The sequence below is a fragment of the Lepus europaeus genome, chromosome 18 (assembly GCF_033115175.1).
Source record: "Lepus europaeus isolate LE1 chromosome 18, mLepTim1.pri, whole genome shotgun sequence".
NCBI classification, from domain to species: domain Eukaryota; kingdom Metazoa; phylum Chordata; class Mammalia; order Lagomorpha; family Leporidae; genus Lepus; species Lepus europaeus.
The window spans coordinates 5,344,722-5,370,368 of record NC_084844.1 but is presented as its reverse complement, the minus strand read 5'-3'; the positions used below and the strand labels follow the sequence as shown (position 1 = coordinate 5,370,368).

At 59.9% G+C, this 25,647-nt stretch overlaps 1 protein-coding gene across 11 annotated transcripts; it reads right to left on the bottom strand.

The window, feature by feature from the left end:
* Window positions 1-85: 85 nt before the first annotated feature.
* Window positions 86-24,969, bottom strand: MIF4GD (MIF4G domain containing). 11 transcript variants are annotated; one of them, XM_062215482.1, is made up of 12 exons: window positions 24,885-24,969; window positions 24,611-24,656; window positions 18,627-18,796; window positions 18,301-18,456; window positions 12,808-12,978; window positions 8,470-8,653; window positions 7,552-7,682; window positions 2,820-2,931; window positions 1,443-1,552; window positions 1,160-1,315; window positions 975-1,067; window positions 86-528 (listed from the first exon to the last, which is right to left on the bottom strand). In XM_062215482.1, the coding sequence occupies exons 3-12, from the start codon at window positions 18,756-18,758 to the stop codon at window positions 301-303; spliced, it is 1,473 nt and encodes a 490-aa protein (XP_062071466.1). In that variant the 5' UTR covers window positions 18,759-18,796; window positions 24,611-24,656; window positions 24,885-24,969; the 3' UTR covers window positions 86-300. The 11 variants fall into 11 exon arrangements, with proteins under 11 accessions (XP_062071466.1, XP_062071467.1, XP_062071469.1 ...); XM_062215483.1 differs by lacking the exon at window positions 7,552-7,682 and adding an exon at window positions 5,405-5,535; XM_062215485.1 differs by lacking the exon at window positions 12,808-12,978.
* Between the last annotated feature and the right edge of the window lie 678 nt (window positions 24,970-25,647).

Below are 25,647 nucleotides of genomic sequence, written 5' to 3'. Positions count from 1 at the left end.
GGTTCGTGTGCGACGTGGTGCCTTGTGCTCTGCCTCTGCCCCGACACCCAAAGCATCCCCATGGCTGTGGTTACCCATTTTACAGATGGGAAACTGAGGCACCGGGGCGGCTGCTGAGCCGTGTTACACAGTGCAGTGTTGGTCGGCGTTGCTCGTCTCTGCACGGCGGGGCGCGGGGACAGCCTCAGACCTGCAGAGGTGTCTGGTGGGGGGAGGCCTCCTCGGGCGGGCCACACACAGGTGCAGATGGAAACGTCTAGAAGTAGAAGCCAGAGCCCACGGCGGTCCGCGGCGCGGAGCCTAGTCCGGCAGCTCGCTGTAGTAGTACTTGTGCGCGGCGGGGGTCGTTGTCCAGCCGGCCGCCCTGAACTCGATGATCTCCAGCAGCAGCAGCTGGGCCAGCGAGCTGAGGCCGCGGGGGAGCAGGAATCCGTCCCGGATCAGGACGAAGAGCTCGTCCATGCGCTGCCCGTTCATCTTCTCCAGCTGCTCCCCGACCCGGTGCAGCTGCAACACCAGGCAGTCCACCTGCAGGGCACGGGCAGTGCTCGCCGAGGGCCAGGCCCACGCTGCGCCCCGAGAGCGCCTTCAAGCTCACACCACCCCACGGGTGCTGGCCACGCCAAAGCCAGGGACCTGGGCCTCCAGTTTGCAGGCCCGGCTGCGCGAGGGCGATGTCCAGGCCACTGCCTCGCCCCTTTCGACCGCCCCCGCCCACAGGGCCTTGGGTTGCTTTCTGAGCCAACCTGTGTCCAGAGCTGGCCGTGGCGGTCACCATTCCTTTCCTACCGGGGAGGAAGCCACCCAGCCACTAGCTCTTGGTCCTGGGTAAATTCCAGACTTGGCAGCTTGCCTGTAACTGACAGCCCTCGGGTGCTCCCACCAGGCTCCTGCCCCGGCGGCCTCTGTGGGCAATGCGCAGGCACTCAGCCAGACCGCCCACCTCCACAGCCTTCCGCGCCAGGGCCACCCACCTCCTCCTCCGTGCTCAGACTGTCGGGCTGGGCCAGCCGGAAGAGGCAGTCATAAACGGGGTTCACCAGGGCCATCATGGGCATGTTGTTCACCTGTGGGAGGAGAGGAGGGGACGGAGCAGCCGCTTCAGTGGCCGCGGGGGTGACCTGAGCCTTGGGACACGGGGTGGCTGCCAGGGCCTCACCCTCAGGTAGTCAAAGATGTTGCAGATGAAGGTGACGTAGCAGACCCAGCCCTGCAGCGAGCGCGCGCGCAGCTGCTCCCGAGCCTGGTACTCCTGCTGCAGCCGGTTGAGGAGTTCCCGTCGGAAGACACTCTGGCCTGCTTGTGTACTCTCAGCCTGAGGCGGGGAGAGGGGCGTGAGGGAGGGGCGGTGTGGGGCAACCACCCCTCTGCCGCTCTGTGCTGCTGGCCAGGCCTCCTGCCCTCCGGGAGCACCTGCCCCGGGCAGCTCCGGTCCCCCACACCTGAATGATGGCGTAGCACATGCGTCCTGCTTCCTTGATGAACACACAGTCCTGCAGGGAATGGTCCACAATCACATTGGCCACTTTGTCCAAGTCCACAGCTCCGGGATCTAGGGGTGGAGACAGGAGGGAGTCCAGCGCCGGGCCCCTGCGTGTGCCGGGCAGCTCCGGCCGCGAGTCCTGGTTGCCCAGCAGAGGGAGGACGGTGAGACAGTGTCGTCAGCTGGGACACACACTGCCCAGCAGCAGGCTGAGGACGGACACCAGGACGGACTCCCACGGCAGTTTCCGGGAAGAGCTCGTGCACACACTAACCCTGGCGAGAGCAGGCCACGCGGGGCCTCACCGTGGGCTCAGCCGGGCACGTGATGGGCACCGCTAACGGCCGGCCGAGGCAAGCTCACGTCCTAGTGTTGGGGCGGGAAGGCACGGGGCCAGGCATGACTCAACCTCTGCCAAGCTGACCGCGCCACCCTCCGGCCCCAGCCAGGCAGCTGCGCACCAGCAGGGCCAGAAGGGCAGCATCCGGCCCTGCTCTCATGGGGACTTAAGTGTAGAGAAAGACTGCCCGGCCGCCGCCTGCAGTGCCGGCATCCCACACGCGTGCCGGCTTCACGAGTCCCAGCTGCTCCTCTTCCAATCCAGCTCTCTGCTATGGCCTGGGAAAGCAGTAGAAGATGGCCCAAGCCCTTAGGCCCCTGCACCTGCGTGGGAGACCTGGGGGAAGCTCCTGGCTTCAGATCGGCGCAACTCCGGCCACCGTGGCCATCTAGGGTGTGAACCAGCGGATGGGAGACCTCTCTCTGCCTCTCTAATTCCTTCAAATAAATAATTAAATAAATTAAAAAAAGAAAGCAAGCCTTTGCAGGCTGAGGGGTGACTCCACGATTCCTCCTTCGAAACACCAGCCTCCATGTAGTTTGTCCAGCACAAGAGCTGTGCCGCCGATTCTCAGAAAGCGAGGGACCAGAGCTGGCCGCTCCCTGACCCCCAAGGCTCAGCCTGCTCCGTGCTGCCACACGTGCCCCTCCTTTTTTTAAAATTTATTTATTTATTTGAAAGTCAGAGTTACAAAGAGAGAGAGAGAGGGGTCTTCCATTTGCTGGTCCACTCCCCAAATGGCCATAATGGCCAGAGCTGTACCATTTGGAAGCCAGGAACTGGGAGCTTCTTCCAGGTCTGCCACGCAGGTGCAGGGGCCCAAGGGCTTGGGCCATCTTCCACTGCTTTCCCAGGCCACAGCAGAGAGCTGGATCAGAAGTGGAGCAGCCGAGACTCGAACCGGCGCCCACAGGGGATGCCGGCCCTGCAGGCGCTGGCCCCACGTGGCCCCTCCTCTGCAGCTCCTGACCTCAGCTCAGAAGCGGCCGAGCTCACCTTTGAGCGCTGTCTTCAGCAGCTGCTGGGTGTCTGCGTCAAAAGACTGGATTTTATACTCCTCTCTCCCCGACTCGCCCATGACCATCCGGGCTGGGAATACTGACAGCACCTGGGAAGAAGGAACGGCGAGGCCTCAGGTGTGCAGGGCAGGCCCTTTGGGGCAGGTGCTCGGGGCAGCCCGTGGCCTCGGTGTTTGGCTGAGAGCCCATCGCGCTTGGCTTCGCGGCTCCCGCCAGGCACCTGCTGCTCGGCCCCAGGGCGCCCCAGGTGTCTGGGACTACACAGGAGTGAGAAGTGAAAAGCGGACGCGCCTGCCCTGGGGTCCCAGCAGGAGGCAGGGCTGTTCGCCCCCTTCCCGAGGGAGACCCGGGTGCGCGCGCGCCGAGCCGAGCCGGGGTGCGCACTGGCGGATCAGATTAGATTCGCCCGAGCGCACCGGCGCGGAAGCTGCTGGCCCCGCTCGGTGCCGGACGACGGACGAGGCTGGGGGCCCCAGGCTGCGGTCCAAGTCCATCTCCCTCCCCCCGCCCCCGCCTCGGGGGTCCTTCTCAGGGCGCGACACCCACCCCTCCAGCTCCACTTGGAGCGGCCTGCGCTCGTAGGCGCCCAGGGCCGGCGGCGGCTCCCCGGGACGGGCTGGCTACACCGGCCCCCCGAGAGGCAGCGCCCCGGCCCTACCCACTCAGGACTCCCAACTCCCGGGGTCCATCCCGGACCCGTGCCCTAGAGTGGGAGCGGGACGGCGCGTCCCCGAGAGGTGGCTGCCGCCGGACTGCCTCCTCTCGGGTCCCACGAGGCGACCGTAGCGGCTTCCAGACCTCAGCAGCCGGCCAGGTCCGGGATCCGCTGCGCGGCGGCCGAGCCCGCGGGCGGGAAAGGCTGCGGGGTCGCCGGGACCCACCTGCCGGGCCGGCACCGCGCGCGCGCCCGAGGGCCGCCCGGCGGGCACGGTGCGCGCGCCCGGCGTCCCGCGCGCCGCTGAGCTCACTTCCTAGCGCGGGGCGGGGCGGCGCCTGCTCGCCAGCGCCACCTGCCGGGCCCCCGGCCCTGCCCTCGCCGCCGCCTGTCCGAGCGAGGGCCGCGCTGGACGCCCGCCACGCCGCCGCCGCCCCCGCCTCACCAGGTGGGCCCCGGCCCCGTGGGCGGCCACGGGCGCTCGTGGGCTCTGGGGCCGGCCCGCTCCTCGATCCGCACGCAGCCCCTCGCCCCGTCCCGCGTCGGGGCGCAGGTGAAGTGGGGCGGACCGGCCAGGCCGCGGGGAGGGGCGCGCGGAGGGCGTGGCCGGCCGGGCGGCGGGAGGGGCGGCCCCGCGGCTCTGCCCGCGTCCCCACGCGGAGGCGGCTGGGAGGCCCGCACCTGCGAAGGGCAGTCACGGGAGATCCCGTCTTGCGCCCGAGGGGTGTCGGGGCTGCCCCTGAGGCTCGGGCCGTAGTGGCCACGGCCTCCGGCTGGCGGTCACTGGGAAAGGGTGCAGCGCAGGAACCCGATGAGCTGGTGAGGACAAGAAACTTCCCTGGCGAGGCATCGCATAGACGCCGCCTCTCCGTAGCCGGGGGTCCAATGCTGAGGCCTCGGACACGGAGGCCATCCGCCCAGCCTGGACCTGCAGCATCCGCAGCCGAGAGCTGGGGGACAGACCACGAAGACCCGGCCCAGGGCAGGGCTGAGATGGGGCCAGGGGCCAGGGGGAGTGGGGGCCACGGCACCCACGTTCTGGGCCTGGGTGGTGGTTTCCTGCCCTATCAGTGGGCTCCTCTGCACCCACACCCGTCCTGGACTCCGGTGACTCCCCTGGGAGCCCACGGTGTCCTCCCCAGGCTGTCTGCCCCACCCCTCCCGTCCAAGGCCCTGCTGGGGTTACAGAGCACACTGCAGTGCCATACTGCGCTGAAGGTCAGCCTGAGTGGGGGTGAGGCCAGCAGGCCGGTCTGTAAGCCGCCCCCCAGCAGGGCTACCCCAGCAGCACCCAGGGACAGGGCTCCATCTCGACCCACCCCCGCCTGCCGGCTCAGCCCCTCTAATCCCTGCCGGGGCTGCTGGGAGGGTGGCCCCAGGGTGGCGGGTTTGCAAGCAGGAAGGTGAGGGCTGGGCCTGGGCAGCAGGAAGCAGGGCCTGGGGCTGGAACCCGAGGAAGGCAGGTCCCTTCCCTCGCTTGTGGGCAGGGCTGTGGTCTGTAAGGGAAGATGGAGGGAGTGAGATAAGGAACAAGTTTTCGGCTTTAATGTCCCTTAAATACGCTGATGGGAAAAACGGCCCAGGCTCAGGGACCAGACTCCTGCCCAGAGCCGGGCCGGCCCTCCACATTCAGGCCGTGCCTCCTTTCCGACGATGGCGCCTGCTCCCCGTGTGCCTTGGGGGACAGGAGAGAAGCAACCACAGGAGCTCCTTCTCCCAGCCTGGACCTCCTGCTGGTGTCTGGTCGGGCAGGCTGCAGGCTGCTCCCGGCTCCCCACGCTGGTGGAGGAAGGGCCGGGCGGCCCCTCGCTCTGCCTCCCCCGGGGGGCGGCCCCAGGCCCCTCTGTGCGCTGAGCTAGCCGTCTGCCTTCTTCATGCAGTGGAAGAAGTTACAGAAGAGCTCGTACCAGAAGAACACCAAGCCCGTGGAGAGCGCGGCCTTCAGCAGGCTGGGAGACAAGCCCTTGAAGAAGCCCTGGGCGCCCTCCTCCTGAAGCACCCGCCCGGCGCAGTCCCGCAGGCCTCTGTAGCGCCGCACCTGGGGGAGGAAGGCTGAGGTTATGGGGAAGGCGGGCGATGGAAATACAGGTGCAGCTGGCACGGCATGGCCCCGACAGACTTGCTGGGTGTGGAACAAGCTAACCCCGTTCCGTCCCAGGTGGGTCAGACTTCACACACACGGGGCCCCGCTCAGAGCTCCTTCCGGCCACAGCTCGGGCTGCCCCAGGCCCTAAGGGAGCCAGACACTGGATCTTCCCAGAGGCGTCTCTGACCCTTCGCCCCACCCCACCTGGTCCGCCCTGGGAAGCAGATCTGAAACTGGCCCTTGGTCGCTTTTTCTTTTTCTTTAAAGATTTCCCATCTACTGGTTCACACCCAGAATGGTCCCAAAGGCCAGAGCTGAGCCACAAGGAAGCCAAGAGCCGGCAGCTTCCTCTGGGTCTCCCACGTGGGGCCCAGGGGCCCAGGGACTCGGGCCATCTGCTGCTGCTTTCCCAGGCCATTAGCAGGGAGCTGGGTCACACATGGCATGCCAGCGCCTCAGCCTGATGGGTGCTGCCTCTCCAGGTCTCGCTCCAGTGTCGCCCGCAAAACTCCGGGAATTCCATCGCCAAGCTCTGAGGCCTGGCATCCAAGGCGCCCACCTCCCAGGCCCCCTGGGCGCCCCCCACCGTCTCCCTGTCCACAGACTGTTCCTTCTGGACAAGACAGTAAGTGGAAAAAGGAGATTCCAAGACGTTGCCTACAGGGAGCCCAGCCTGGTGAACGTTTATGTGAGGATGGAAACCCACGGCACAGGGTTCCCCGGCGATGTCTCTCGCTGGTGACAGATACAGGAATTTTGGTATTTCTTGTCTATCTGAATTTTCTACAGTTCCCTACAGAAAACAAAACGTATGCCAGACAAAAACCCGATTCCTTCTCAAGTAAAAAGCACCCTCCCGCCCCTGCCCCACACCACACCCACTACCCCTCCCCTGGGAACCTGCCACACAAGTCCCACGGGCCTGGTGCCCCACGTTCCCCGGATCTGAAGGAGAAAATCCTGGAATCTCCCACTGATACCCCGAAGCTGTCTGTAAGTCAGTGCCCCAAAAGGAGCAGAGGAGACCCCGAATGTGGGATGAGCGCTCAGCACAGCACTTAGCCACCACCTGGGAAGCTGGCACCCACACCGGAGCGGCAGGGCCAGCCCAGCTACTCCCACACCGGAGCGGCAGGCCCATCCCAGCTACTCCCACACTGGAGCGGCAGGCCCATCCCAGCTACTTCAGTCCAGATCCTGGGAGACAGCAGATGATGGCTGAAGAGGGCCCCTGCCACCACGTGGAGACCCGGATGGAGTTCCCGGCCCCTGGCTTTGGCCTGGCCCAGCCCCAGCTACTCCCACACCGGAGCGGCAGGCCCATCCCAGCTACTTCAGTCCAGATCCTGGGAGACAGCAGATGATGGCTGAAGTGCCTGGGCCCCTGCCACCACGTGGGAGACCCGGATGGAGTTCCCGGCCCCTGGCTTTGGCCTGGCCCAGCCCCAGCTACTCCCACACCGGAGCGCCAGGCCCACCCCAGCTACTTCAGTCCAGATCCTGGGAGACAGCAGATGATGGCTGAAGAGGGCCCCTGCCACCACGTGGAGACCCGGATGGAGTTCCCGGCCCCTGGCTTTGGCCTGGCCCAGCCCCAGCTGTTGAGGAACTTGGGGAGTGAACCAGTGGATGGAGGCGTTCCCTCTCTTTCTCGTACATTAAAAACAAATCTGTAAATAAATAAAAACACACCGGCACGTGCAAATCTGAAGAACTGAGACGGAGTGACCTTGTCTCCATGGGCCTCTCCCAGGGGCAACCCCTCTAGGGCGCTTAAAATCCAACTCGGGGTCCGAGATTCTATGCACCCCTTTCCAGAAACGCCCGCAACAAAAAGCCAAGGTGCCTACGCCCCGGTGTGCGTCTCCTGCTCCACGCGCTTCAACATTCCGGGGCCTTCCGGGCTGCGGGGACCATGTGCCCCACGGGCAGGGGCTGTCCGCACCGTGGCGGGACGGGGGGGCTCACCTGGCCAAAGGTGGCTCGGGCCTGCTCGAAGCCCCCGACCTGCAGCCGTTTCTTGAAGAGGTCCAGGGGGTAGGTCAGGGTCTTGCTGACGACTCCGGCCCCACAGCCACAGAGCAGGTTTCTGAGGTTCTCTGGGGCAGGGAAGCGGAATGGAGGGGACGGAGAGAAATGTGGTCTTTGGTGGGCAGCTCAGAAGCCATCCGCTCCGATCCTCAGCAGCCCCCAGCAGCCCTTGATTTCAAAGAGGGATCTCGTCGGGGAGCGAGACAGCCGCTCAGGACTGAGAAGGGGCGCGGAGTGGGCAGGCGGGGGCGGCCGCCCTGACTCCCCACTCCCCTGCCCTGCTGCAGGGCAGATGCCCATCCCGACTCAGTCCCAGGCCGCGGAAGGAACAGGATGCCCATCCCTCCCGCTCCCTGAAACAAACACACAAAACCCACAATCGGGGAAAAAAGGGGATCTGCAGGTGAACACCAGGGGCCGGCGCTGTGGTGTAGCAGGTAAAGCCGCCGCCTGCAGTGCCGGCATCCCATATGGGCGCCAGTTCGAGTCCCGGCTGCTCCACTTCCCATCCAGCTCTCTGCTATGGCCCGGGAGGGCAGTGGAAGATGGCCCAAGTCCCTGGGCCCCTGCACCCGCGTGGGAGACCTGGAAGAAGCTCCTGGCTCCTGGCTTTGGATCAGCACAGCTCCAGCCGTTGTGGCCATTTGGGGAGTGAACCAGCGGATGGAAGACCGAACCCCCCCCCCCCCCCCCGCTGAGCTGCTGGGGCTTGCTGTCCCTGGCTGCAGGGACAGGCACCGTGAGCAGCAGTAGCTCACTCCCAGCAGGAAGGCGCCCCTGCCCGCTGTCTCCAGAAGACGCCCTGGGCACGGGCGGGTGGAGGGCAGGGCCGCTCCGGTTCTGAGGCCGTCTCACCGTTCTGCTTCCCCCTGGCTGGCACGACCCACTCAGAGGCGGACTTCAGGGAGCTGTAGCAGGAGAACTGGAAGCCGGCGTAGGGGAAGATGGCGATCAGCGTGGGGGTCAAGCCTTTGTAGAAGACCAAGGGGCCTTCGGTCCTGTGCATGGTCACCACAGCGTCCCGCAGGGTCTTGTAGACCTGGACACATGGGACGCTTGAGTGAGCTCGGCGGGGTCCTCACCCATCACAGCCACTCCCACTCAGCCACAAACCCAGCTACCAGGAGCCTAACTTCCTGCCAGGAGGACAGCCGTGGGAAAGGCAGGAGCGAAGCACACAGCCACGTGCCGGCCACAGCCTCCTGTGGGCACGGGAGCAGGGGCTCCAGGCATCACCGCGGCTTCTGGCAGGAGCAGGTCCCCTGTGGGCGATGGTTACACACACGAGTGACGATGTGTGCGAGTGACGTGGAATAGTCCCCAGTCGACAGATGAACACAGCAAGACCCAGAGGAGTGGACCGGCGTTTATGGAGCAGCAGTCACCCCTTGAGGGGAGGGGGGCGCAGAGGGGCCGAGGCTGATCAGCGTGCCATGGCGCGCTGTGTGGTTCTGCCTCGGTGAGGGGCGGCCCCTAGGCAGGCAGACCTCGGGCCACTTGCTGCCTTTAGCAGCTTCTGCTAAAGGTATGTTATCTGAGCTGCCCCGAGGGCCCTGACCTGGCCTGGCTGGGGTAGACAAAGCACCTCGCAGCAACTGGGAGTCTGGGGGGAGGGGGCGCCCATCTCGCTGCTCCCAGCTGAAGGATCCCTCTGCAGGGACTCCATGACAGGGCCAGGCCCTCTGGGAAGGTAACCAGCGGCGACCTGCCCAGGGCTGCCACTCAATTCTCTGTGCCCTATTAACGCCGGCCTGGCAGCCAGGGGTGGAGATGTCTGGGGAAGGTCTTCATAGGGATTTGGCCTGGTAAGTGACACGCCTGCCTGTCAGACTGCTTGGTTCTGAGTTTGCTCTCATTCCAGTTTCCTGCTAATATAGACCTGGGAGGGGCCGGCGCCGTGGCTCACTTGGTTAATCCTCCGCCTGTGGTGCCGACATCCCATATGGGCACTGGGTTCTAGTCCTGGTTGCCCCTCTTCCAGTCCAGCTCTGCTGTGGCCCGGGAAGGCAGTGGAGGGTGGCCCAGGTGCTTGGGTCCCTGCACCCGCGTGGGAGACCAGGAGGAAGCACCTGGCTCCTGGCTTTGGATCAGCGTAACTCCATCCGTGGCGGCCATTTGGGGGATGAACCAACGGAAGGAAGACCTTTCTCTCTGTCTCTCTCTCTCTCACTGTCTGACTCTATCTCTCAAATATATCTATATCTATATCTATATCTATCTATCTATATATATATATAGAGAGAGAGAGAGACCTGGGCATGGCAGCAGGTGACGGCTCAAGTGATTGGGTCCCTGCCACCCACAGGGGGACCTAGATCTCGCTCCTACCTCCCAGCTTCCGAAATCAGTGGATCTGTCCATCTCTGTCTCTTTGCCTCTCACATCAGTTAGTTATTAAGATGAAAAACGCACAAAAAACAGAGACCAAGACGCTAAAACAAGAGTTAAGGGCAAAGGAAAGAAGAGTTGGGACGCACAGTAGAGGAAAACAGAACACATCACCCAGACATTGTAGCTGGCCGCCCCGCCACAGAGGGGTCGCCTCCATGATAAAAGAAGAGGGTCTGTCTTTCAAAAAGGAAGAAAGACGCAGAGAACAAGCGGGAGCACTCGGGAGATCTGTGTGACTTGTTGGACAGCAGATACTTCTTTGGTACAAACACAGAATCCAGAGAACAAACTGACACACTGGATTGCAGCAAAATTAAAATCATCTGCTCTTCAAAGGATGTTGTTAAGAAATTGAAAACACGGGCCGGCGCCGCGGCTCACTAGGCTAATCCTCCGCCTTGCGGCGCCGGCACACCGGGTTCTAGTCCCGGTCGGGGCACCGATCCTGTCCCGGTTGCCCCTCTTCCAGGCCAGCTCTCTGCGTGGCCAGGGAGTGCAGTGGAGGATGGCCCAAGTCATTGGGCCCTGCACCCCATGGGAGACCAGGAGAAGCACCTGGCTCCTGCCATCAGATCAGCGCGATGCGCAGGTCGCAGCGCGCCTACCGCGGCGGCCATTGGAGGGTGAACCAACGGCAAAAGGAAGACCTTTCTCTCTGTCTCTCTCTCTCACTATCCACTCTGCCTGTCAAAAAAAAAAAAAAATTAAAAAAAAAAAAAGAAAAAAAAAAGAAAATAAAAAGAAATTGAAAACACGGGCCGGCGCCGTGGCTCACTAGGTACTCTGCCTGCGGCGCCGGCATCCCACATGGGCGCCGGGTTCTAGTCCCAGTTGCTCCTCTTCCAGGCCAGCTCTCTGCTGTGGCCCAGGAGGGCAGTGGAGGATGGCCCAAGTGCTTGGGCCCCTGCCACACACGTGGGAGACCCAGATGAATAAAGAAAGAAAGAGGGAGGGAGGGAGGGAGGGAGGGAGGGAGGGAGAGAGGAGCTAAATTCTCATTTTCCATAGTAGCAGTCAGTGGTTAATGTCCATAATTTAAAAATAAGACAGGGGATGGGGACTGTGGTACAGTGGGTTAAGCTTCTACCTGGGATGCTCACACCCTTTATAGGAATGCCTGGTTTGAGTCCCGGCTCCTCTGCTTCTGATCCAGTTCCCTGCTGATACACCTGGGAGACAGCGGCAGGTGACGGCCCAAGTACCTGGGTTCCTGCCACCTAAGTGGGAGCTTCGGATGGAGTTCTTGGCTCCTGGCTTCGGCCTGTGCCAGCTCTTGGCAGGCATCGGGGAGTACCCCAGGGACGGAAGATCTCTCTCTCCCTCTCTGTCACTCTGCCTTTCACAATTAAAAAAATAAAATCTTTTGAAAGAAGAAAGGAAGAATGGGAGAGGGAGAAAAACGGCGGTATGAAATGCGATAAATAAAAATCCCAGAAGGCCACTGCTTTGCCCTGCACTCCAACCCACCAGGTTAGGGAATAAACGGGGACCTGAGCCTCAGTTAGGGTGCCTGCGCCCCACGTCAGCCCCTGAGCTGGGCACTCCTCTCTGCTCCTCACTCCGGCTTCCTGCAGACCTGGGAGTGACTGGGTCCCTGCCACCCACGTGGGAGACCTGGACTGAGTTCCCAGCTCCAACTCCAGCCGCAGCCTGGCCCAAATCTCTGCACGTGGGCATCTGGGGAGTGAGCCAGCAGAGGAGAGCTCTTTGTCATCTCTCAAATAGATAATTAACATAAAAAAATAATCCACGGGTGTGGACACTGTGGCTCAGTGGGTGATGTGCACAGCCCATTTCGGACGCTGGCTCAGCGCTGGCTACCCTGCTCCCCATCCAGCCCCTGCAAATGCACCCTGGGAGGTAACAGGTACTGGCTCGAGTGCTCGGGTCCCTGCCTCCCATGCGGGCGAGCAGATGGAGTCTGGGTTCCTGGCGTGGGCCTGGCCCAGCCTTGGCTGCTGTAGGCATTTGGGAAGTGAACTACAGGATGGAAGAGCTCTTCCCCTCTGCCTCTCTCTCTCTGTCGCTCTGCCTTTCTTTCTTTTTTTTTTTTTTTTTTGACAGGCAGAGTGGACAGTGAGAGAGAGAGACAGAGAGAAAGGTCTTCCTTTGCCGTTGGTTCATCCTCCAATGGCCGCCGTGGCCAGCGCACCACGCTGATCCGATGGCAGGAGCCAGGTGCTTCTCCTGGTCTCCCATGGGGTGCAGGGCCCAAGCACTTGGGCCATCCTCCACTGCACTCCCTGGCCACAGCAGAGAGCTGGACTGGAAGAGGGGCAACCGGGACAGAATCCGGTGCCCCGACTGGGACTAGAACCCGGTGTGCCAGCGCCGCAAGGCGGAGGATTAGCCTAGTGAGCCGCAGCGCCGGCCTTCACTCTGCCTTTCAAACAAATCTTTTTAAAAAATAAAATCCATCATGTCAGTCATCTCGGTAAACTGCTTGTCTGCACGTTTTCCATCACACAGACTTTTACTAAAGGTTGGCGAGTGACAGAGTGACAGAGGCCATGGCAGATCCCTGCTGTCACTGGGTAAGTCCCTCCTCGAGTCTGACTCAGATACCCCATTTCTCCAAGTCATCTTTGTGGAAACAGACACTCTCACGACACAGCCTGCTCTCGAGGTCATGTGCCCAGATCCCTCCCTTTCACACCAGCAGGTGCCAGCTCCCCAGGGAGGCGGGAGCGCCTCCGAGCAAGGATGTGGAGCCCCGTGCCTGGTGCGGCCCAGCTGAGGACCCCAAACCCCTGGAACACGTCCCTTCCTTGGGCGCCCCTTGACTGGGCCCCGACCACTCACCCGGGGCTCACCCTGAGCTGCAAAGCGGGTGCGCAGAACGTCCACAGGGTGCACGGTGAGTGTGGCCATGCAGGCGGAGAGGCCGCCACACACAAAGTGCACGGAGAACTCGCGGGCGTCGTGCGCCGTGGCTCCGTGAACCAGCTCGGTCAGCAGCTCGAACGACAAGAACTGTGGGAGCACAAAGAATGAGGCTGAGACCAACCCCCCCCAGAGACCACCCCGGCCCAGGAGGGGCCCAGGCCTAGGGACAAGAGAGAAACGAGAAAACGCTCTTCTTGAGCAGTTTTACAACCTAACGAACACACGGGGCCGGGGGTGTGGCGCAGCAGGTCAAGCCGCCACCTGCAACACCAGCATCCCATAAGAGCGCTGGTTCGAGACCCGGCTGCTCCACTTCCGATGCAGCTCCCTGCTGATGCGCCAGGGAAAACAGTGATGACGGCCCATTTGGGAGACCAGGATGGAGTTCCTGGCTCCTGGCTTCGGCCTGGATATTATCTTTTTTTTTTTTTAAAGATTTTTATTTATTTATTTGACAGGTAGAGTTGCAGACAGTGAGAGAGAGAGAGTCAGAGAGAAAGGTCCTCCTTCTGTTGGTTCACTCCCCAAATGGCTGCAATGGCTGGAGCTACGCCGATCCGAAGCCAGGAGCCAGGTGCTTTTTCCTGGTCTTCCACACGGGTGCAGGGCCCAAGCACTTGGGCCATCCTCCACTGCCTCCCGGGCCACAGCAGAGAGCTGGCCTGGAAGAGGAACAACCGGGACTAGAACCAGCGCCCACAGGGGATGCTGGCACCGCAGGCAGAGGATTAACCAAGTGAGCCACGGGGCCGGCCCCTGGATGTTATCTTTTTTTTGACAGATAGAGCTAGTGAGAAAGAGAGACAGAGAGAAAGGTCTTCCTTTTTTCCGTTGGTTCACCCCCCCAAATGGCTGCTACGGCCGGAGCTATGCCAATCCAAAGCCAGGAGCCAGGTGCTTCCTCCTGGTCTCCCACGCGGGTGCAGGGCCCAAGCACTTGGGCCATCCTCCACTGCCTTCCCGGGCCACAGCAGAGAGCTGGACTGGAAGAGGAGCAACTGGGACAGAATCCGGCGCCCATATGGGAAGCCAGCACCACAGATAGAGGATTAGCCAAGTGAGCCACGGCGCTGGCCCCGGATGTTATCTTTTTTAAAAATCTATTAAGCAGGCCGGCGCTGTGGAGCAGTGGGTTAAGGCCCTGGCCTGAAGCACCAACTTCCCATATGGGTGCCGGTTCGATTCCCAGCTGCTCCTCTTCTGATCCAGCTCTCTGCTATGGCCTGGGAAAGCAGTGGAAGATGGCCCAAGTGCTTGGGGCCCCTGAACCCACGTGGGAGACCCGGAAGAAGCTCCTGGCTCCTGGCTTTGGATCGGCGCAGCTCCAGCCATTACAGCCACCTGGAGAGTGAACCAGCAGATGGAAGACCTCTCTCTGTGTTCCTACCTTTCTCTGTAACTCTGTCTTTCAAATAAAAAAATAAATCTTAAAAAGAAAAAGAAAAAATCTATTAAGCTCTCCCTGCCCTACCCAAGAAGGTATGAGTCAACAGAGCTTTTCAGAAGGAAACCATTTCAGGAAGGGCTGGCCCTGTGGTGCCGCAGGGTAAATCACCACTTGTGGCGCTGGCATCCCATGGCTCACCGCTGGTTCAAGTCCCGGCTCCTCCACTTCCAACCCAACTCCCTGCTAATGTGCCTGGGAAAGCAGCACAAGCTGGCCCAAGTCCTAGGGAGACCCGGATGGAGTTCCAGGCTGCTGGCTTCAGCCAGGCCCAGCCCTGGCCACTGTGGCCATTTAGTGAGTGAACAAGTGGGTAGAAGATTCTCTCTCTGTCCCGGCTTTGTAACTCTGCCCTTCAAATAAATAAACTTAAAAAAAATAATAATAAAAAGAACGAGGCTGGCGCTGTGGTGCAGCGGGTTAACGCTCTGGCCTGAAGCACCAGCATCTGATATGGGCGCCAGTTCAAGTCCCGGCTGCTCCACTTCCGATCCAGCTCTCTGCTATGGCCTAGGAAAGCAGTAGAAGATGGCCCAAGTCCTTGGGCCCCTGCATCCACTTGAGGGACCTGGAAGAAGCTCCTGGCTCCAGGCTTCAGATCGGTGCAGCTCTGGCCGTTGCGGCCAATTGGGGGGTGAATCATCAGATGGAAGACCTCTCTCTCTCCCTCTCTCTGTGTAACTCTTTCAAATGAATAAATAAGTTTTTTAAAAAAGGAACTTAATAAACATATACACAATTTTATGCAAAACTTATTTGAAAGTCAGAGAGAGAGAGGGAGACATCTTCCATCTGCTGGTTCCCCTACCAAATGGCTACAATGGCCAGGGTTAGGCCAGGCCAAAGCCAGGAGCCGAGACCTTCATCCAGGTCTCCCACTGGGTAGCAGCAGTCCAAACATTTGAGCCATCCTCTGCTGCTTTTCCCAGGCCTTTAGCAGGGAGCTGGATGGAAAATGGAGCAGCCGAGACTTGAGATGGCACCCACAGGGGATGCCAGGGTCACAGGTGGCAGCCTTACCCACTATACCACAACACCAGCCCCTTATACTCTATTTGAAAAGAGCCAGCCGGCGCTGTGGCTCACTAGGCTAATCCTCCGCCTTGCGGCGCCGGCACACCAGGTTCTAGTCCCGGTCGGGGCACCAGATTCTGTCCCGGTTGCCCCTCTTCCAGGCCAGCTCTCTGCTGTGGCCAGGGAGTGCAGTGGAGGATGTCCCAAGTGCTTGGGCCCTGCACCCCATGGGAGACCAGGAGAGCACCTGGCTCCTGCCATCGGATCAGCGCGGTGCACCGGCCGCAGTGAGCCGGCCGTGGCGGCCATTGGAGGGTGAACCAACGGCAAAGGAAGACCTTTCTCTCTGTCTCTCTCTCTCATTGTCCACTCTGCCTGTCAAAAAAAAAAAAAAGAAAAAGAAAAAAGAAAAGAAAGAAAAGAGCCAAATACCTTAAAGGTTAAGAAAATATATGGGGAAATTTTTATATTAAAAAAGTCTACTCAAGGACTGGTGCTGTGGCATAGTGGATAAAGCCACCACCTATAGCGCCAGCATCCCATATGGGCACCAGTTCATGTCCTGGCTGCTCTACTTTCGATCCAGCTCTCTGCTATGGCCTGGAGAAGCAGTGGAAGATGGCCCAGATCCTTGGGCCCCTGCACCTGTGTGGGAGACCAGGGAGAAGCTCCTGGCTCCTGGCTTTGGATTGGCTCAGCTCTGGCCTTGCGGCCATTTGGGGAGTGAACCAGTGGATGGAAGACCTCTCTCTCTCTCTGTCTCTCTCTGTCTCTCTCTCTGTCTCTCTGTAACTCTGCCTTTCAAATGAATAAATAAATCTTTTTTTGTTTTTAATGGAGGTGGTTTTCTAAGCGCTGGGAAACGAGCCCTATCCAGCTGTAGGCAGGGACCCCTTGGGCACAGCAGGCGGTGGAGGTGACAATCATTCTTCCCTGGGAGCATGGGCCCCGGTAACCCGTCACACTCCGATCTGCCTCCCGCCACCTGCAGACGGTCGTCACACAGCGGTATCTGTGTGCCAGAAGCAGGGATGGAACGGCAGGGGCGCGCCGCCCGGGGAAGCACCTCCAGGGAGCAACGGCTGGGACCTCACAGACAGGGCAGGAAGCGACTGCTCTGGTGCTAGCTGCCTGGGTGGGATCCCGGCTCTGCCACTGCCTGGCTGGTCAGTGACAACAGAACCCACCTCAATGTAAAGTGTCAGAGCGGGGGTCTGGCCCCCGGCTGGCACTGGGCGAGGGCTAACAGCAGCATTACCTCCAGCGACAGCCGCTGGCCCACAGGTGAGTGACCAAGTGACTGAAGCCAGGGTAAAGCCACTGCCCGCAGTGCCAGCATCCCTTAAGGGCACCAGTTCAACTCCCGGCTGTTCCACTTTCCATCCAGCTCTCAGCTGTGGCCTAAGAAAAGCAGTGGAAGATGGCCCAAGTCCTTGGGCCCCTGACCCTGCATGGAAGACTGGAAGAAGCTCCCGGCTCCTGGCTCCAGATCAGCCCACCTCTGGTCACTGTGGCCATGTTGGGAGTGAACCAGCGGATGGAAGACCTCTCTGCCTCTCTGTAACTCTGCCTTTCAAATAAATAAATAAATAAATATTAAAAAAAGAAAAGAAAAGAAAAGAAAACCTAGCTTCTAAGCCTAACCCCGTCACATCCAGGCTGTGTGGCCTTCGGCAGTTCACGTGACTCCTTGTGATCCACGTGACAAAGGACGCACACATGTGAGGATGCTGCTTCCACAGGGAAGACCAGCATACGCTGCAGCAGTTGGAGCACTGCCTGTGACACCGCCATCCCACACCCACAGTGGGTTCAAGTCCCGGCTGCTCTGCTTCTGAACCAGCTCCCTGCTAATGCGCTGGGGAGGCAGCAGAGGACGGGCCAAGTGCTTGGGCCCCTGACACCCATGTGGGAGACCCGGCTGAAATTCCAGGCTCCTAGCTTTAGCCTGGCCCAGCCCTGGCCACTGTGGCCATCTGGGGTATGAGAAGTGAACCAGTGGATGGAAGATGTCTCTCTCTCCCCCTCCTCTCTGTCACTCTTTCAAATAAATAAAAATAAATATTCCTAAAGTTGAAAAAAAGAAGTGGGGGCAGGTATCTGGTACAGCAGTTAGGACACCCCACCCTCTACAGGAGGGCCTGGGTTGGGTCCCTACTCTGTCGCTAATTCCAACTTCCTGCTCATGTGCACCTGGCAGACAAGTGTGGCTCAAGTACTCAGACCCCTGGCGCCCAAATCCAGCTCCTGGCTTTCAGCTTCAGCCTGGCCCAGCCCAAACAGTTGCCTGTATTTGGGAGGGGGCAAACCAGAGGGTAGAAGCTCTGACTTCCTCTCGGTCTCTCCTGCTGTCTGCATCTCAAGTAAATAAAAATAGGGGCTGTTGCTGTGGCCTAGTGGGTAAAGCTGCCGCCTGCAGTGCCGGCATCCCCTATGGGCACCGGTTCGAGTCCCAGTTGCTCCATTTCCAGTCCAGCTCTCTGCTATGGCCTGGGAAAGCAGCAAAGGATGGCCCAAGTCCTTGAGCCCCTGCACCCATGTGGGAGACCCAGAAGAGGCTCCTGGCTCTGGATCAGTGCAGCTCTGGCCATTGCAGCCATCTGGGGAGTGAACCAGCGGATGGAAGACCTATCTCTCTCTCTCTGCCTCTGGCTCTCTGTAACTCTGCCTTTCAAATAAATAAATAAATCTTTAAAAAAAAAATAAAGAAAAACAAAACTCACCCTTGGCCGAGCCCCACGGGGACATGATGTCAAGGCCGTCCCCAGAGTGGGGACCTAAGTCACCAGGGCCAGACAGTGGGGACGTGGGCCAGGCAGCCTCTAAGGCACAGCTCAGTCCGATGTTCCCAGCGCTCAGGCAGGTCCTGGGGCTGCTGGAAACGTGGGACTGCCTCTGGGCCCCGCCCCAGCTCGCCCCACCCCTGCTCCCCACTGAGCACTGCCACACACCTGGACGGCTCCATAGCCTACGGAGAGGAGCTGGGCCGGGATGTGTCCTTTCCAGAAGGCCGTCGGGCCCTCGTCCCGCAGGATCTGCCTCGCGGCCTGCAGGATGCCATGGTATTTCGCGCTGGGGTCCCTGCGAGACAGGCGTTCAATCTGAAGCTGAGAATCAAAACCGGAGACATGAGGGAGGCAGGGGTGCGGTGAGAAGTCCAGAGCAGGGGCAGAGGCGGCAAAGCGCTTCACCCTGGCCACGTCCAAGTCTCCAACGCACTTCTGCCCCAGAGGCCGGGCCTGCGCGGCGGCCGTTCTGCACACACGGGGAGAGGTACCTGGAAGCGGATCTTGATGACGTCCAAGGGGCTGATCAGCGCCCGAGTGACGAGTCCGGACACAGAGCCAGCCACGGCCACCTCGACCTTGGAGACGTTCCTGCCATCTGTCGTGGGGTCATAGCCGACCATCCCTGCCTCTGGTCCGTCCACTGTCCATCCGTGTCAAGCTGGACGTGAGAGACAGGGCATCAGCGCTGGGGCAGGTTTGCCAGGGCTTCCGCCCAGACCTCCCTGCCCAGAGCACCCCTGCCCTCCTGTCTGCAGGGAGAGCGGCTGGGCGTCGGTTCCTCGTCCCCCCCACGGAAACGTGGCCTTGGTCATCTGCTGACCACTGCCTGGAGTTGCCTCCCACGCCTATCTGAGGCCACTGTAAGTGTCAGTGCTGTCGGTGGACAGAGCGCACGAAGTGGACAACAGGCTGGAAAGGAAACTGGCTCACACGATGGCCTCTGTGACTTTATGGAGACCCTCACCTGAGCTAAGGTGTGAACTGGCCCACGCCGAACGCCGAGGGGGCCTGCCAGGCACGCGGGGCCAGAGGACGGGCTTGGGATTCCAGCAAGTTCCCACCAAAGAAGAGCCCAGACACACTCGGCCCCTCCCAGTCCCCTCCCCTGTTCTCTGCACACGCCTCAGGCTCACCCCAGCACGGGGTCACCCCAGGTGGGGTCGTGTGAAGCCAGGACACTCCCAGCCGCATCTGGGCTGGACCCTGCTGACCTCAGCTTCCCACTCAACCAGGTGTCCCGAGTCCTTCTGACCACTCTCTAGAAAATGCTGCGGTGGGCCCGGCGCTGCGGCGCAGGGAGTTAACGCCCTGGCTTGAAGCGCCGGCATCCCTTATGGGCGCCGGGGTGCTGGTTCTAGTCCCGGCTGCTCTACTTCTGATCCAGCCCTCTGCTATGGCCTGGGGAAGCAGTAGAAGATGATCCAAGTCCTTGGGCCCCTGCACCTGCATGGGAGACCCGGAAGAAGCTCCTGACTCCTGGCTTTGGGTCAGCACAGCTCCGGCCGTTGTGGCCAATTGAGGAGTGAAACAGCAGACGGAAGACCTCTCTCCCTCTCTCTCCCTCGCACTCTCTCTCTCTCTCTGCCTCTCCTCTCTCTGTGTAACTCTGACTTTCAAATAAATAAATAAATCTTAAAAAAAAAAAAAAAAAGAAAATTCTGCGGGCGCCCCAGCCACCCCCGGCCACCAGCCGTGTCTTATTATTTTTTAATTCAAAGGCTTTAAGAACAGCTCAAAGGGGCTGGGTTTTGCCACAGCAGTTAACGCACCGCATGGGATGCCTGCGTCCAGACCAGAATGTCTGGGCTTCAGTCTCGGCTCCACCTCCCAGTCCAGCTCCCTGCTAACGAGCTCCTGCCAGGCGACAGGGGCTGCTCAAGTCCTGCTTCCCTGTCACCCACATGGGAGACCTGCATTGCCTTTCTGGTTCCGACTTCCACCAGGCCCAGCCCGAGCTGTTGCATTTGGGGAGTGAACCAGCAGATGGGAGCACTCGCTCTCGCTGCCTTTCAATTAAAGTTTTTTTTTTTTTAATAAAATGTCATAAACACGTTTCCATGTTGCTACAAGATCTTCATAAATATCTTTATTTTATTTTTTTAAAAATTTATTTAGGTATTTATTTGACAGAGCAAGACAGAGAAAGAGGTCTTCCATCCACTGGCTCACTCCCCAAATGGCTGCAATAGATGGGTCTGGATCAGGCCCAAGCCAGGAGCCAGGAGCTGCACCTTGGTCCCCCACGTGGGTGCAGGGCCCCAAGCACCTGGGCCGCCTTCCGCTGTCTTCCCAGGCACATGAGCAGCCGCTGCACTGGAAGCTGAGAGCCAGGACTTGACCGGAACTCCAGGATAGGGCTGAGCAGCTGCAGCACAGCTCCAGCCCCTCAAATGTCATCTTATTTATTTATTTTTAAATCTGTTTATTTGAAAGGCAGACTTAGAGAGAGTGAGAGCAAGAGTGAGAGACAGAGAGAGAGATATCTTCCATCCACTGGTTCACTCCCCAGATGGCCACAACAGCTGGAGCTGCGCCGTTCTGAAGCCAAGAGCCAGAAGCTTCTTCCAGGTCTCCTACACAGGTGCAGAGGTCCAAGCACTTGGCCATCCTCTGCTGTTTTCCCAGGCCATTAGCAGGGAGCTGGATCGGAAGTGGAGCAGCCGGGATTCGAACCAGAACCCATATGGGATGCCAGAGCCACAGGTGGCAGCTTTACCTGCTACACCACAGTGCTGGACATCAAACGTCATTTTAAATGGCTGACTGATACTCCATCAAATAGCTGTGTAATAATTATTTTGGGCAATTTTTTTAAAAAGATTTATTTATTGGCCGGCGCCGTGGCTCAACAGGCTAATCCTCCGCCTTGCGGCGCCGGCACACCGGGTTCTAGTCCCGGTCGGGGCACCGATCCTGTCCCGGTTGCCCCTCTTCCAGGCCAGCTCTCTGCTGTGGCCAGGGAGTGCAGTGGAGGATGGCCCAAGTCCTTGGGTCCTGCACCCCACGGGAGACCAGGAGAAGCACCTGGCTCCTGCCATTGGAACAGCGCGGTGCGCCGGCCGCAGCGCGCTACCGCGGCGGCCATTGGAGGGTGAACCAACGGCAAAAGGAAGACCTTTCTCTCTGTCTCTCTCTCTCACTGTCCACTCTGCCTGTCAAAAAAAAAAAAAAAGAAAAAAAAAAAGAAAAAAAAAAGATTTATTTATTTATTTACTTGAAAGACAGAGTTACACAGAGAGAGAAGGAGAGGCAGAGAGAGAGACGTCTTCCATCTGCTGGTTCACTCCCCAATGTGCCACAATGGCCAGAGCTGTGCCAATCTGAAGCCAGGAGTGTCTTCCCAGTCTCCCACGTGGGTGCAGGGGCTCAGGGACTTGGGCCATCTTCTTCTGCTTTCCCAAGCCATAGCAGAGAGCTGGATCAGAAGTGGAGCAGCTGGGATCCAAACTTGCACCCATATGGGAGGCCGGTGCTGCAGGCGGCAGCTTTACCCGCTATGCCACAGCACCGTCTTTTTTTTTTAATTTAAATTTTATTCTAGAGTAGTGTTTCTGGCCCTCAGCAGTACCGCTATGCCAGAGTGGATGATTCTGTCGGGGCCAGTGCAGGGTGCTTGGCGGTGCCTCATCCCCACAACCACACTCCGGCCGGGACACCAACAACGCCTCCCAGCGCTGCCGAGTGGCCCGCTCCCGGCTGAGAAGCACTGGTCTGGAGAAGCACTGGCAGGCGTGAGTGAAGTGCCGTGCGTTGCGTTATTGTTTGCAAAACTGGTCACAACCCAAATGCCCGCCAGTAAAGGAATGGACCAGCATGCCAAGTGAGCCCCGGCTCATGAAATCCCAGGCGGCCATTACGAAGCCCGGGCCACTGCTCTGCCCGCTGGCCGGAAGCAAGCAGGTCTCGGAGCCTCGCGGCCGCTAAACTCCCCATCTCGGGAAACAAAAGCAGCGAGGCCCCTCCGGGCTCTGTGCACTTGTGCAAGTGCAGGAAGAAGTCCGGGCCAACACCAGCAGGGAGCTGCCCAGTCACCGCGGGGGAAGGAGAGGCAATGCAGATCTCGTGCTCCAGGTCAATAGATATGGTTAGAAAAAAAAATTTTTTTTGACAGAGTTAGACAGTGAGAGAGAGAGACAGAGAAAAAGGTCTTCCTTCCATTGGTTCATCCCCCAAATGGCCACTACGGCTGGTGCGCTGTGCTGATCCGAAGCCAGGAGCCAGGTGCTTATCCTGGTCTCCCATGGGGTGCAGGGCCCAAGCACTTGGGCCATCCTCCACTGCCCTCCCGGGCCACAGCAGAGAGCTGGATGGAAGAGGAGCAGCCGGGACTAGAACCCGGCGCCCATATGGGATGCCGGTGTTGCAGGCCGAGGATTAGCCAAGTGAGCCACAGCGCCGGCCCCACGTTGTTAGAATTTGAAATGGGGCCGGCGCCTTGGCTCAACAGGCTAATCCTCCGCCTAGCGGCGCCGGCACCCCGGGTTCTAGTCCTGGTTGGGGTGCCGGATTCTGTCCCGGTTGCCCCTCTTCCAGGCCAGCTCTCTGCTGTGGCCTGGGAAGACAGTGGAGGATGGCCCAAGTGCTTGGGCCCTGCACCCCATGGGAGACCAGCAGAAGCACCTGGCTCCTGGCTTCGGATCAGTGTGGTGCCCCGGCCACAGCGTGCCAGCTGCGGCAGCCATTGGAGAGTGAACCAACGGCAAAAGGAAGACCTTTCTCTCTGTCTCTCTCTCTCACTGTCCACTCTGCCTATCAAAAAAAAAAAAAAAAAAAAAAGAATTTGAAATGGGATGGGGCCGGTGCTTTGGCATAGTAGGTTAAACCTCTACCTGCAGCACCAGCATCCCCTGTGGGCGCTGGTTCAAGTCCCAGCTGCTCCTCTTCTGATCCAGCTCCCCGCTGATGGCCTGGGACAGCAGCAGAAGACGGCACAAGTGCTTGGGCCCCTGTACCCATGTGAGAGGCCCAGAAGAAGCTCCTGGCTCCTGGATTCTGACAGGCCCAGCTCTGGCCATTGCAGCCATTTGGGGAGTGAACCAGGAGACAGAAGATCTCTTTCTCTAACTCTGCCTCTCAAATAAATAAATAAAACCTTAAAGAATTTGCTATGAGAAAAAAAAAAATACTAACTATAAACTGATTTTACCAGGCACCCTAGAATTAATCTATTCTTTTTTAAAAAATAAGTTTGGTGTTTTTTATTTTTGTGTTTATTTATTTATTGTCATCTACTTGAAAGGTAGAGCAACAAAGACAGAGATCTTCCTTCCACTGGCTCAGTCCCCAAACACCCTCAACACCAGGGCTGACCAGGCTGAAGGTGGGGCCCAGGACCTCATCCAGGCCTCTCACACAGGTGGCAGTGGCCTGAGTACCTGGCCACCATCTCTGCCTCCCTGGCACATTAGAGGGAGCCGGCCTAGCAGCACAGTAGCCAAGACTCACACCAGTGCTCCGATGTGGCACGCAGGCATCTCAAACAGCCGCTTAAGCTGCTGCACCACAACGCCAGCCCCTCCACCTGGTTCTCGAATACTTGTTACAAAAGGGAGGGCACTCTTGGGGCCAGCGCTGTGGCGTAGCGGGTAAAGCCGCCACCTGCAGTGCCAGCATCCCATATGGGTGCTTGTTCGAGTCCCAGCTGCTCCACTTCCAATCCAGCTCCCTGTTATAGCCTGGAAAAGCAGTGGAAGATGGCCCAAGTGCTTGGGCCCCTGCACCCACATGGAGACCTGGAAGAAGCTCCTGGCTCCTGGCTTCAGATCAGCCATGGAAGACCTCTCTTGGACTTGGACTGAACACGGGCTGGGCTCTCCCTCTGGAAAACGAGGCTCCCAGGCTGCTGGGAGATCACACAAGACACATACCGGGCCGGCGCCGTGTCGTAGTGGGTAAAGCCACCGCCTGCAGTGCCAGCATCCCACACGGGCGCCGGTTCTAGTCTCAGCTGTTCCACTTCCCATCCATTTCTCTGCTGTAGCCTGGGAAAGCAGTAGAAGATGGTCCAAGTGTTTGGGCCCCTGCACCCATGTGGGAGACCTGGAAGAGGCTCCTGGCTTCAGATCAGTGCAGCCCCGGCTGTTGTGGCCATTTGGGGAGTGAACAGCGGATGTTAGACCTCTCTCTTCTCTGCCTTTCAAATAAATAAATCTTTTTTTAAAATGTGACATGTGATGAGCTTTAGTCCAAAAAGCCAGGGTCTGGGTGGGCATTTAGCCTACTGGTTAAGACGAGGGCTGCTCTCACATGGGGTCCCGCTCCCGGCCGAAGCTCGGGGCCCCTGGGAGCAGGTGGCGATGGGTCAGGTAACTGCTGGGTTCCTGACGCCCACCTGCGAGACCTGGGCTGCGTTCCGCCCTCCGCCACCGCAGGACGGGGGAGTGAGCCAGCAGGTGGGAAGCTTCCTCCGTCTCTCAAATTAAAAAACAAAGGAGCAGACACACACTGGTGAGAGGCGCCCGTGGGTACTCACTTCCGCTGGCTCCGGTCTCCCGGCACCGGTGAGCCTCGATATTCACCTAGAGGACAAAATAAAACAACGACGTCAGGGCCGGGCGGGTTCGCCCCGCGCCCCGCGCCCCTGCGGACGCCCGCGGAGCTCCGGGCACAGGTGCCCCGCGTGCCCGCGCGTCCCCGGCGATGCTGCCCAGAGCAGGTGTGACACGTGTGCGCAGGCCCCGCCCCCGCGAGAGCACCCGCGCGGGGCCCCCGTCCTCGAGGGGACGGCAGAAGGACAGGTCACTCACCCGCTCAGTTCCACGGGCGCGGCTCGGCAGCCTGTGCTCTTGCTGTCTTTTCCTCGCGCAGTCTAACAGCAAAACTCAATTTCTCTCGAAAGTAACTGACGGGCATCTAGGCCAATCACCGCGCAGCTTCGCCAGACACCGGGCCAATGGTTGTACGCTCGGAGTCTAGCCCCCGCCCCCGCGAGGCTTCCTGGGTAATGTAGTCCTGACCCACGATGCGCTTTCTGGGTGGGGCGCACAGCCTCCTGGGCGGTGTAGTTCCACTGCGCACGCGTGCGCGTGAGAGTCCCGGCGGGCAGGAAGGGGGCGAGCGACGGCGCGCGGTGACCTTGGGCGCGCTGGGCGGCGCGCGGCTCGGAAGTCCGCCTGAGGGCGGGGTGGGAGGTTAGGGGGCGCTGAACTTGACCCGTTTGGGGCGGGGATCCAGAGGAGGGGCACGACGCGGTGGATGGGTTTAACACCGGGGATTGTCTCCCTCCACGGTTGATGACAGTTTCCCATCGTCAAGACAAAATTCAGTTTATCCGGGACAAAATTCAGTATATCCGGACGCAGGCGCTGTGGAAGCCAGGGGGCATCGCCTCCGGGGCGGCGATCCGGGGCGCTGGGTGCCTGCGTCCCCGCGCCCTGCCGCCCTGGGTCTCGGGTCTCTGCCCACGTCGGCTGGTTCTGTTCTCTGCAGTTCCAGTCACCTTGTTGGCCTCGGTCCAAAAGTAGTGGAAAATCCCAGAATTAATTCATAACCTTTTTTTTTTTTTTAAAG

Excerpts from the sequence above, each read along its gene's own strand:
- MIF4GD (XM_062215482.1), bottom strand. The coding sequence starts at position 18,758 with ATGGTCGGCTATGACCCCACGACAGATGGCAGGAACGTCTCCAAGGTC. Across the intron at positions 12,979-18,300 it reads TAGGCTATGGAGCCGTCCAG|TTCTTGTCGTTCGAGCTGCT; the intron begins GTGTGTGGCAGT and ends GTGCTCCCACAG. Across the intron at positions 7,683-8,469 it reads AGCCAGGGGGAAGCAGAACG|AGAACCTCAGAAACCTGCTC; the intron begins GTGAGACGGCCT and ends TCCCTGCCCCAG.